Genomic DNA, 13353 nt, shown 5'->3' with positions numbered 1-13353 from the left:
ACCCCATACAAAGTGTGATCCATCCCAGACCAAAAAATCACCTTCTTTAATATTCATACTTGTAGTTGAATTCGTCCCAGGGGCCAGGGTGATGTTACTCCCCCCTCCCCCCTCGTTCATCTCGATAGAGATGAACGCTATGAACCAATATGTCACCAGGCAAAATATCGATATGAAGAACACAATAACACACATTGATAAACCACATTCGTATGAATATGTAAATCTATCTACTAACATTTCTCTAAATCTAACAAATCTATTAGTTGCAGGCTGCCCATTGGATGCCATGGTAAATCCTGTTTGAAACACAAAAGTGCATTAAGTACAAGCATGTAAACATTTCTAACGTTGTGACGTTGTTTCGACAAAGTATGGGAGTGGGTGGGGGAGGGGGTGTGTCCACAGACAAGGTAATTTTACAATCATTACTATCCGTACATTATTTCATATATAAAAAGGAAAGTGAAAAAAAACTTCTCCAAAACCAAAAAACCCACAAAAACCTTCAAAAGTTGTAAAAAGTATATATATATATATATATTTATTTTAGTACACTTGCCATGCGCCAGTCGCGTTCAATGTTCATCACTTAATGCACACAAAATTCCCATCATTCATTCTGCACAACTCCATTGTCCGCTGTTGCCTGTGCCTCGTCCTGTACCTCACCTTCCACGGCGCTATACGCCCTGCGTACATCTGTCAAATGCACCCAATATCTCAGGCCCTTCACCTTTACCGCCGTGGGCGTGCAAAACACTACCTCATAAGGGCCATGGAAACGTGGTGCATTCCACCTTCTCACAAAACTTCTGACATATATGTAGTCGCCTGGCATCAGCTGTGACTGTTTGTCCGGCTGTGTTACTGCTTCTGTTGCATTTCCTTCCTCTCTTGTGAAGGGCGGGGCAAGTTGTTTTGCAATTACGCGCGCTGCTTGTGCTAATTTTTTCAAGTAGTCGGTAAACTCCTCACCTAATACCGCAGCGCTTCTGTGTGCGTCAGAACGTTCACGGAGAGGCGAATGTGTTGTGTGCATTCTCCTTCCCGTGACGATCTCGTGTGGGGATAAATGATGGTCTTTGCTTGGCTGATTGCGCAATTCGAACAGGGCCAGAGGTAGGCAGTACATCCAGGTCTTTTTTAGGGAAAAACATAGTTTTGACAACCTGCTTTTCAGCAGGCCGTTCATCTTTTCCACTACGCCATTACTTTGAGGATGATAAATTGAACATAATTTGTGTTTTATTCCCAATAATGTAGTCACTTCCTTGAACAGTTCATTAACGAAATGAGTGCCGTTGTCTGAGCGAATCACGTCGCAAATTCCCCAGCGCGGGAATACTTCCCTCACTAAGAACTTTGCGGCGCTTTTCGCGTCAGGACGTGCACAGGGGCCCGCTTCCACCCACCTTGAGAAGGGACATACGACCACAATCATGTAACGAGCCCCATTGCACCTTTCTCCCATATCTACATAATCGATGTGGAGCTCTCTAAATGGGCCATTGGGTTTTGGTATTGTACCTCTCAGTGTGCGTAATGTCATTCCTGAGTTGTAAATTTGACATGTCGTGCATTCCAATGCCAGCCTAGTGATGTGTTCCTGGAGGCAAGGTGCAAACCAATCCTCTTGTATCTCTGCCACTATGTGTTGCTCAGCATTATGTGCAGGGAAGTGTAGTTGTTGAAAGGCTATTTCTAACAACGTAACTGGCATCACTGCTTTTCCTGAACTCTCTTGTCGCCACAATAAGTCTGTTGGTGATTTGCTGCATCCTCTCTTAGTCCATAGCAATTTTTCTTCTGCACTAGCTCCCTCTTGCAGCTCTAGTATTTCTTGTGTGAGCATCATGTTATATCCTGTGGGGACCTCTTGGCTTACTGTGTGGTGCAACATGTACTCCCCTACCTCACCTTTCTGAAAGTATGAAGCTTCTTTGGCGGCGGCGTCTGCTGCCGCGTTTCCCAAAGATACAAGATCTGTGTTTGTAGTATGGGCTTGGCATTTCACAATTGCCACTGCCGTGGGGTCTTGCAGTGCCTCAATCAATTCTTTTAACAATTCTGCGTGTTGGACAGGTGTTCCATCTGCTCGTCGAAACCCTCTCCGCCCCCACCGTGCCAGCCCTCCGTGTACTGTGGTTGTCATGTATGCTGAGTCTGTGTATATTGTTACTGCGCACCCCTTAGCTGCATGCAATGCTTCTATTAGTGCTATTAGTTCTGCTGCTTGGGCTGAATAGTGTGATGGGAGGCGGTATTGCACTAGTGTCTCATATTCACCTTCCTCTAATCATACCACTGCCATACCCACATGTTTCTCTCCTGTCTCCATGTCAATTGAGGCCGACCCGTCCACGAAGTACACCTCTCCCTCGTTCAGGGCATTCTCAAAAACCACCTGATCCTGACCCTCGTCACCGGTGTATGTTGCACAGTTGTGGTTCTGCATGTCTTCTATTGTGCACGCCTCCGTGATGAATGTGGCTGGGTTTACAGTTTTACATCTTACTATATGGATGTTTGCACTGGACAATATTATCTCATATGCTGTGGCGCGTTGTGTTGTTAATGTGCTTTTTGATCGCTCTAATATTGCAAATAGTGAGTGTTCCACAAACAGTGTTACTGGACAGCCCATTACTATTGTGGCACTTTTTTCAATGGCGAACGCGGCAGCAGCGAGAGATTGCTCGCACGCGAAATGTCCTTGCATTACTGCGTCCAGAGTGCCGCTATAGTAAGCCAGTGGCTTGTGACCCAACGATGTCTTTTGTGTCAGCACTGCGGTCATCAGTGTTCCCTTGCAGTGTGAAAATAAGAAGAATTCGCATCCATAATCTGGGTTTGCCAGAACTGGAGCGCTTGATATTAGCTCCTTCAGTGAGTTAAATGATGTGTTCATTTCTCCTGTCCATTCTATGTGTCTGTTTTCCTGTTGTGCTTCTTTAAGTGCCTGTAACAAGGGCCTTGTATATGCTGCGTAGTCTAATATCCAAGCTCGGCAGTAGTTGCACATGCCCAGGAATTTTTGCATCTCTTTTACTGTTTTGGGCTCTCCAACGGCTCTAATTGCCTCTGCTCTGTCTGGTATGATCCGTTTTCCATCCTTTGATATTAGCTGTCCCAAGTATAGGACCTCTGTTAGGCAGTATTGTAACTTACCCTTATCCACCTTGTACCCCTTGTTGGCCAGTAATGTCAGGAGTGTTATTGAATCCTTTCTACACTCTTCCTCGCTCTGTGCACAAACCAATAAATCGTCAACGTACTGAATCACCGTACTTTCTACAGATAGGTTCCCTAGATCCTCATGTAATATCCTGTTGAATATGCTTGGGCTTTCGCAATATCCTTGTGGTAATCTGCAGTGTTCAAATCTCCTCCCCCCTAGTGTAAATGCTGTTAAGTACCTGCTCTCTTCTGCTAAGGGGATCGAAAAGAACGCATTTTTTAAGTCAATAACTGTGAAATGAGATGCTGTTTTTGGGATGTTGCATAGTATTGTGGCCGGGTTCGGCACTAGAGGGAACTCTTTCTGAATCACATCATTGAGTGGGCGTAAATCTTGTATCATCCTCCAGGAACCTCCCTTCACCTTTTTGATCGGGTAAATGCATGTGTTGCATGGGGAATTTGAGGGCACTATTATTCCTTGTGCTAACAGTGCCTCTATTGTCTCCTTTATTCCCTCTTCTGCCTCGCGAGACAATGGATATTGTCTCACCCGGGGTAAAATTGCCCCTTCTTTCAGTTTTATCACCACAGGTTGAACTCCATGCAATAACCCTACATCATGGGGGCCGTTCGTCCATATGTTAGTTGGTATTAACCTCATGTCATCATCAAAAAATGTATGTGGTGCTCCAACTACTGCCATTAATTCAATTGGAGTTTCTCTGGCCGTAATCACGATGTCACATGGTATTGCTAGTTCCATTACTATTTCGCCGTCTGTCTCGGCGTCTGAAAAGAGCTCTTCATCTGACAGCTCTCGCAGTGGGATATTTGCATTTGTACACAGTACTGTACGCCATTCGCATCCTTCCATGTCAATCCCTATTACACATATCCTTTTTGCTGACACGTGTACTGCGTGCAAATCCAATGATAGCACTGCCCCAGTGGCTGTGTCGGGGCACACTATGGGGCGAAAGAGGAACTCAGCTGGGATCCTCCAATCCATTCTTTTTAGTTCTGGTACTATGAGGGCCAATGTTCGCATGCCCTCAATAAACACCTCCTCGTTTTTTGGTAATCCTCTAATTTCTGTGATGATTGCGTGGCCCTGCATTACTGCCATTATGCGTAGAGGACATATGCCCGGTGTTGAACATACTATACCACTTTCTGTAAATGATATGGTCATGTTTAGTTTGCTCAAGAGATCCCTCCCCAGCAAATTAATTGGAGAGCGTTCATAGTACAGTAAGGGTGCCTTCACTGTTTTCCCCCCCACCGTTACATCCAATTCTTCTGTGTAAGGAACTTCAATTACAGCCCCAGAGAACCCCTGCGTCTCTAACGTCCTACTAGATAGCGGGAACCGGCCCTCTTTAATGCATGATTTCTCCGCTCCGGAATCCACCATGAATATGAATTGCTTGTCTCCTATCTGCGCCCCTATCAATGGTTCCTCTGATGCATTGTGGGTCGTAGATAGAACTGGACACGCAAGTGTTCTCTGTGGGCTGTCCTATGCGGGGTGTCTCATTGCCCCTCCCTGATCAAAAATGTTCCCAGAAACTACTGATACTCCGCTGTAGGGCGCGGGTGCGGGGGCTCCATTCGCTACTGTAGCGAAAGTGTTACCTGGCATGTATTGTATAGTGTCATTATTCTGTGGGTGATTTTGTGTTCTGTACTGATGTCCGTGTAGTTGTGCGTTACCTCTTTGCCCTGCATTTCCTTGTTGTTGGTGCTGTCCCATGGGGAGGCCGTATGGGCTCCCTGGGTGTGGGTGACCGTACTGTTCTGCCTCCTGGAACCCGTTGTTTGTCTGCTTCTGCACTCCCTCGAGTAATGTCCCCACCTCCCACAGTTCCAGCAGCTCCCCTGTGGACCTCTGGGACCCTGCCATCCATTTCCTCCCACTCCACCATACCCTTGTCCCCCTCTTCGGCCCCTGTACCCACCTCTACCCCCTCGTGGGGCCCACTCTTGCCACATTGGACCTCCGTTCTGCTCCTGCTCAGTCCACTGTCGTTGTCCTTGTCCTGCCCAATTTGCTGCTATTCTTCCTTGTATTGCTATTTGCCCCTCCTCTCCTTCGTCTCCCTCCCTCATGAGTGGGAGCCCTGCTACCGCTGCTGCAACCTTCACCAGTTTTGATTGTACCAACTTTGCCTCGTCTGCCAACCTTTTCTGTGCTACTTCCCTCTCTCTCTCTTTTATCCTTTTGCAATGGTGCACTATTATACTTTGGATCTCTGGCCACCCCTTTGCCTCAACGCCCGCTATTTTATCGAGTGCCTTCTGCACCTCTTTTGGGAGCCCTCTCTTAATGATAAAATAAAATAGAGATGTGGATTGGTGCCAGAGTGTGCCCGTTTCCGCTCTCCACATCTCCTGCACCCGGAGAATGTAATCCATAGCATCCTCCCCGTCATTCATTGTACACTGCATTACTGACTGTAAATCTGGAGTATCTGGGAACGTCTCCCGCAGCGCATCCCAAACCCGTGCCCGCACTGTATTAAAAGACGCTCCATCATGACGGTCACAATCTAATGTCACGGCCGGGAAACCAGCCTTAACCCATACTCTGTCTGCTTGATCTCCTACTGCTGATACTAGTAGGCTTTTCACATCGCCTACTGCCAGCGGTATGCCGGCAGTATGTTTCTCGAATGCATATATCCACTTGCTCGCCCCTCCGGACAACGGGGGCAATAACTTCATCAAATTAGCTTTATCCATCTGGGCCCAGGGTATATAGTTTGGTCTTCCTCCCCCTCTGTGTATTAGTGGGAGTTGTAATTTTCCTTTTAACGTTGCGCCCTCACCCACTTTGGTCGTCGCTGACCCCAATGACGCCATCCTCCCCACTCTATTCCTTAGTCGTCCCATCCACTCGTCATCTATTGTTCCTAGCGAGCATGCACCGTCCAGCTCCTCGCTTTCCCCTCCTACTGCCATACTCAACCTATCACTCTCATCTATTTCGCCTCGGACATCACATAGCAGGTCCTCTCTGATCCCTGTCTGCCGTGATACATCACCGATGCTCCCCTCTGGTGTTTCCACCTGTATTATTCTTGTCGGTTCTTCCTCAATTCTGAACAATATTTCACCCTTTTTCCATCCTTCCTCAATTTGTCTACTTTCACTTGATGTTCTGGATACACGTCCTGATCGAGTGGGAGTGCATGCTGTACGCTCACATATGTCTTTTATTCTTGAGAGTTCATCCTTTGCTATCGAGAGCCTCGATTCTAAATCGCTCGTTAGCTTTTCTATGTCCCCTCTCTGCGTGCTTGTCTGGGCACGCTCTCTAGTGCTTTCGTATGGTGGGGGGGCTGTTGGTCTTAGGGGTGTAGTAGTTGTAGGGGGAGGCACATAAGTAGGATCACTATACCCTGCTGCGGGGGCTGGTTTATGTAATATCGGGTACAAACTAATCACCTCCGCAGGTTGTTCTGTATTTAGCTGTTCCTTTTCCTCTCTTGGAATCATCAGTGGGTTATCTGTGGTGGAAGGTAGATCAATATTTGGTGCCGGAGCTTTGGGTGGGGGTATTTCCTCAAATAGTCTCCAGAGATCTAATATCTCCTTCCTGTTTTGCCACTGTTTGCCCTTATACTTGAGGTGAATGCACGTTCGTACCATATCTAGAACGCTTTTTTCAAAAGACCCCCCCTCAGGCCAAATCTGGGGCAATCCTTCCCCTTTTAATTCTGTTACCCATTGATCGTGGTATTTCTTGATTCGTTCAGCGTATCCCGGTAAGCTCGTACAAATATGTGACAAGGGAGTTTCTGCCCCCATATTCTAAATCAATAGCACTGACCGTGTTCACCTCCTTTACTTTTGATTACGTATAGATATGTCTAAGTAGATTTTTATGGCCCAGACAAGAGCGGACTTCTCAATGATATCACGCAAGTTAAATTCACTACTAACATTCTTTCTTACTCGCCATTCCTCATTGTCTTCGCATCCCTGTTCAATCCCGCGCAATTTTCATTCACAATCAACCACCTGCTAGTTATGGTCCACACTCTCTGGCACCCCCTCGCGGTCAGTCGTTCTTCTTCACTATTCACACGGTGCGCGCACCCCTCACAATGCTTTCCCACTCACACCTCGCTTTTTTCCTCCCTTTCCTTCCTGTCCAGCTGTCCCTGTTGTTCTACTCGGGTAACTAGATACCCGTCTGCATGTGCCAGTATTTTTGATCCCTATTTCTGCTGTTTTCCCCCCTGTCTTGGTATTTTATGTTAATCAGTTCACCCCAGGCTCACTTTTAGTCCAGACCCTTACCCTCTGAGCAAAAGAATAGAAAGAAATAGCAAATACTAAAATATACTCTGTGTCTTCCCTTGCCAGACACTAATAACTTATTTTTCACTTCTTTATATATTCCCAGTACTAGTTTAGATAGCACTATGCGGCGCCGCCTTCCACCCCCTCTCGGAGCTAGGTTTCCGTCACTTCTACTTCTTCATTTACTTCTTACTCCTAATGGCCATATGCAAAGAAAAAGATAAAGAAATTTTCAAGACCCGTCTTTAGTAGACCCCCGTTATTCTTCTCCTCTACCTGTCCCCGTTCTTCTGTTCACAATTTCCCCTCCCTTCCCCTTTACGATCGCTCGCACTCGGTACTCACGTGCCCGTCTTGAACCGATAGTCTCCGAAACTGGGTCCGTCCAGGCGGTGTGGCCTTTCTGCTCAACAGTCAGCCCCGGCTCCGGCGAGCGGTACTCAAAGGGGATTTTTCAACCGGGTTCCCGTACCCCCTCTAGTTTGAGTGCGCACTTCTAAGCGTACCGGTCGCCGTTGGCGGGTAGCTTCCCGGAGCCGGCTCACCGTGCGTTTCCCTTTTTGACCGGAGATTCTCGTGCCAAAAGGGGGTCGTTAAACGGAGTTAGGAAAAATAATTTGGAGATATCACGCTATCGGGGTCACCACTGAAAGGAAACGCCCCCAATTTCAGCACGATCCTCCCCGCAATGAGAGACAATAAGGGACTCTCCCGTAATGGGAATAAGGCCAAGACAGAGTGCGGGTGAGCGTAAGTGGGAGTTTATCCAAAGAATAGGGCATGCAAAGAACTCTGCAACCTCCGAGAGCGCTCTGTCTGACAATAGCAAAGACAGGCGTATTTCTAATACAAAAAACGTCATCAGAACCTACACACTATAGGGGGCACAAGTTAATTGGGATTGGGTGGCGTCGACTAACTATAGGTGTTGCTGCAGCGTGGTTGGTCTTGGCGTGAGGACGTCACTTGGTCAGCCTCGTGGGTTGGGTTGGGCCTGGCAGGCCAGCTTGAGGTCATCCGAGCGGTGTTGGTATGCTGGGGCAGCCTGTGACAAAGATGAATACCTTTCCTGACTCGTTTGCCCTAGGCCATGCACACTGCAGTTATTCAAGAAACGACATTTAAGTTCATCAATAAATCGCTCAGCAGTTTATCTTATAAAATAAATGCAACACATGAGGAATGCACCTCGTGAGAGGTCTGGTGGTTGTCGGTTGGGGTGAGATTTACCTGTGTCCTATTGACCGGTATTTTAGGTCGAGGGGCTGGGCTCTGGGGCCTGAGCCGAATGATACATGTCTGTCTGCTGCGTTAGAAGTTATTATATAAATGGGTCTCTGTGTCTTGTCCCAGCGTTGGGGGTCGTCTTTGCACGGGGTCATGATTCTTGGGGTGGTCTAGGGGGGTTGTGGGATTTACGAGAGGGTGCTGGTAGATCTGTGGATTCAAACGTGGGTTTATTACCGTGCTGTAAATAACACAGGTGGCGGGCTGTGGCCTTGGGTGCGGTACCGGGGCCTCTGACTCTCTGAAGCGGCTCCAGCTTGGTTGGGGGAGGAGAGGGAGCGCGGCACATGCCTTAGCTTCTTCATCTGGCAGGCTTCGTAGGGTGGGAGGGAGAATGGCCTTGCATATATTCACAAAGGTTTTTTCCTCGTGCGTTGCTGACTTTTGAATGCAGAACTTTTATAATGTTTTGCCTTATTTTGATCTTATTTAAACACACATCTATATTTCAATTTCGTTACACATTTCTTTAATACATTCGGTCCGAGTACCTTTTCATTACATGGTATTATATCTACTACAGTGTTTAAGTATTTATATACATTCGACGGCACATGAGGTAGAACTATATTATGGACCACAGAGATTGACGGTTGCCACTATGGGTGACTTAAGAAGACATATAGGGGTTCATGTGTCTACATATGACTTAAAGACACTTTCTCTGTGATCTAGCAGCATTAGTACAGTCACAATGTGAAGTCATATAAACATTTCACTTTTATGGCTAATTCATAGTTTGCAGATTCTGTTTAAGAAGAGTAGTTCACTAATATCACTACTTGAATTCATTTCTGCGTCGCCCTGGCCTCGCGGACCAGGTCACACGGGGTGCAGTATTACATTGTGGATAACAGACTGTTACAGTGTTAATATCTGGTGTTAGCTCGTACCCAACTTTCTCATGGGAACGCGCTCGCAGCGGAGCTGCCATGGTGCTGCGGCGGCAGAGATGCATGAAAGGCCCTCCAAAGGTGGGGGCCGCGCTACAGTGCGCTGAACTCACGCCATCTTTGCTAGACAAGATGGCTTCTAGGCCTAACTGAATTTTGGTATATGCAGGGAACGGATACGTGTGGGCAATGTCGTCGGCGGGTGAACCCTCCTCCACCTGGGCCCGGGTGGCATGAGGGGACGCCCACCGAGTCATGGTCCTCACCTGGGGAGAAGGCTGCAGGTGAGGAGGGCCTAGCGGCCAGTCCTCCCCTACAATATCCAATAAATAAATAAGTGATGTGATGCGCTAGTGCCCAAAAATGTTTTAAGAATGTGTCCAGGTTTATGTTGTACACCTTGGTTTGCACTTATAAAAGAGTTTTCCTTGCATAGGCTGCATGTTATACAGCATCATGCATTTAAAGTGTCTCTCAGGAATGTCATCCACAATGTTGTATAGTTGGATCCGCAACACGTGTTTCATGTATAAGTGTTTCACCAGGGAAAAAATAACCCCTGTAGTGCTGTACCATTCAGTAAAAAATGTTCTCACCTGCGGCCAGTGTGCCAATGACAATAATAATGACTCTATGTCTCTTGCCGTGTTTTCAGTGGCTGTTAAAGCAAGTATGTGTTTATAAAATTGAGACTGCAAAACCCATGTTGGCAATTGAAATCTACAACACTGTGTGTGAAACTCACGAAGTGCGATTTAAGTGTGATACTAAACATGCAGTTCATGCAATAACAATTGTTTATGAATCGGAACAAAGATTTACAATGTATCTCTAAAATACAATACTGAGACAGACCCTGTAGGTTATTACATATACCTTGAATGAACTGCTGTGAAGAGTCGAGCCGTATATGTGGGAATTATTTTCTTTGTATACCTTATGAATTAAGAGCAATGACCAGTTCAATGTATGTCTTACTTTGCTTAGCTTCCTACCAACTTGCATAAAATGACTCTTCCCATTGTAGGTAGCATGGTCAAGGTAACAGCTTTCTTTGGATATTTCCTGCTACAACACCTGCTATTTGACCCGTTATACTCTATTATCTTTGGAATGTCCCCGTGTCACAGCAGCCATGCATAGAAATAATGCACTAACATCTGGTGTTTTCTTGCTTTTCTACAGATGGCAGCTCAAGAGGGGACAGCATTGATCAAGGAGAATCTTTATGAGCAAGCTTTGAACCACTGCTCCCTGGCAGTCATCGCAAGCCACAACAATCCTCGGTACCTGCGGCTGAGGGCCTTGTGCCTATCCCACCTGAAGGAGTACAGTGGTGCTCTCAAGGATTTGGACAGGACTATTCAGAGGCATGGCTCCAATGACCTCAAGACTCAAGTGGAAGACTATTGCTCCAAAGGCTATGTGCTCCTTCTCCTCTCAGAGGAGGAAGAGTCAGTGAAACAGTACATCCAAGCTCTGCAACTTCAACAGTCTGTGGCTATAGCCGACATCTCCCATCGACCTGGGAGGACGAGGATGGCTCAAATCTTCTACCAGGTAGCACTCACTAATTTTGACCAGCGCCATTATGAAGAAGCCTGGAAAATCACCAATTATGGTCTGGTCATTGATGAACACAATAGTGAGCTCAAGAAGCTAAAAGTGAAGATTAAAAGGGAAGCATCCGGCTGCAGCGTCCACTAACACGATTGTGTGCCCTTTCCTTTCACTTGATTTGTGTCTAATTGAGGCAACAAATCATGCAACAAAGTAATTGACCGGGATCACATTTCACAGCCAAATCCGTGTAGGAAGACATACAAACTTCAGCGCAAACATTACGCGCTTTTGGTTATAACACAATCAATTCCTGATTCTCCGGTTTATGCTGTTTGGGAAACCACACGCTTGCACTGTGTGCCTTGATGAGGCAACAGTTAATATATAGAACTTGGATGCAAACAGTCCATTTCCCAACATTTGAGAATATAAAAACATCTAAAATGAATACCAATGGCAGTATCAGGCATTAAGGAAAGCCAATATTCATCAGTGATATCACTTGACAACCCACAATGATGATGTTTTATAGTATTCTGTATAAGTGTTGCAACTCTAATTGGCAGCATCTCATTTACAGGCTGTAATGGTTAGTTATTTAATATAAACAAGAAATACATGTCTGACTACCGAAAGCCTAAGAATGTGGATACATCATATCTGTATCTATTACCATATCAAGCTCTCTCTCTCTCTCTCTCTCTCTCTCTCTCTGTATATATATATATATATATATATATATATATATATATATATATATATATATATATATATATATATATATATATATATATATATATATATATATATATATATATATACATATATATATATATATATATATGTATATATATATATACCTGTATTTATGGTATCTGCAGAAATAATGAAATCCATAAAAACCTAATAAAAGATGACCGAATGTATTTGGTCGAATTGGTTTGGTATTTTTTTTAACATTTTTATAATAGTAGGGGTATAGGTGAAGGTAGGGGGAACTCCCACATTATTAAAAACAAATTCACCCAAAACTACTCAGTAATTTCTCATTAGGTATTCTTTTTGGTCTTTTCATTGTAATCCGTATTTATAGCTATATCTATGTATTATATATAAATTATACATGGGTATCTATGTCTGTATCTATCTATGGGATTTGTGAAGGGCAAACCTGGTTTGGAAGAAACAGAGGGCTGCAGATAGGGGGTACACCCAGGGGGTTTCAAGTAAGGGTAGCATAGGGTTTGGATGGTAGGGCGGGGGAGGGGGGAACTTGAGATAGGGAGAAATATGTATGTATCTGTGTTGTAAATACACACACACACACATATATACATGCATACCTACTTATAGATAAAGATGCTAATTTAAAGGCATCAGCACATCGCACCCCCTTTGGAAAACATCAGTATTCTAGCTTCACAATTTTTTATTGTGACATGGGGAGGATGCCTCAATTGACAGGTTTCACCCTCCTCATTCTTCCTCTGGATAATCAGGGCATAAGAACAAAGTCACATGGTACAACTCATATGTCAACATAATGTGAGTTTTTCATTACCTATAATTCATTGAAATGTATAACCAACTGCAAAATGACATCATATTCAGACTTGGCATTACCTTAATACAACCGTTGCATCATTCAAACAAGGTGCTTTTTCATTAACCTTTGTCCATGCAACATTAATAAACATTCATCAGTGCTCTTTAATGTGTGGCAAATGCATAGTCTATGAATGTGTTCACCATATCGGATATGAGTCTTGTATGTTCTGATGTTCTTAATTTCATCTCAATCATAGTCTATGGAAGGCTGGATAACATGAGATTGGTTCCACATAGAAAATACCTTAAATTCCTTATCTGACTGCTGTCCTTCAGTCACTTGCTCCCACATTATTCAACTTCCCTTTGTGATGGTCAAACTTGTCGCTTACAGTTCTTGAGGTTTTAAGTGCCACACTTCCTTACTGGGTGTTGTGTTCCTCTAGTCAGAATGCTTTAAGTTTTATTATGTTCCTGGATGTTAAATCTATGCTACTCATCCTGTTTGGTGGGCATCTTGATACCTACCACCTTGGTGGATGGGAGATGTCTGTTTCACCCCCTCTTTGGA

General features: G+C 45.0%; 1 protein-coding gene across 1 annotated transcript in view; it reads left to right on the top strand.

Annotated features, from left to right (window-relative positions):
* TTC34 (tetratricopeptide repeat domain 34) overlaps nt 1-11939 on the top strand; it is a 680889-nt gene extending 668950 nt beyond the window's left edge. Inside the window, exon 8 of the mRNA XM_069610218.1 lies at nt 10857-11939. Coding sequence (XP_069466319.1) covers nt 10857-11378 — 522 coding nt within the window. The 3' untranslated portion in view covers nt 11379-11939. The remainder of the gene's footprint in view (nt 1-10856) is intronic.
* Nucleotides 11940-13353: the final 1414 nt, after the last annotated feature.

Source organism: Ambystoma mexicanum, chromosome 8 (assembly GCF_040938575.1).
Source record: "Ambystoma mexicanum isolate Mex_15411 chromosome 8, UKY_AmexF1_1, whole genome shotgun sequence".
Classification (NCBI taxonomy): Eukaryota; Metazoa; Chordata; class Amphibia; order Caudata; family Ambystomatidae; genus Ambystoma; species Ambystoma mexicanum.
The sequence above is the reverse complement of the archived record's forward strand: the minus strand, read 5'-3'. Positions and strand labels throughout refer to the sequence as shown.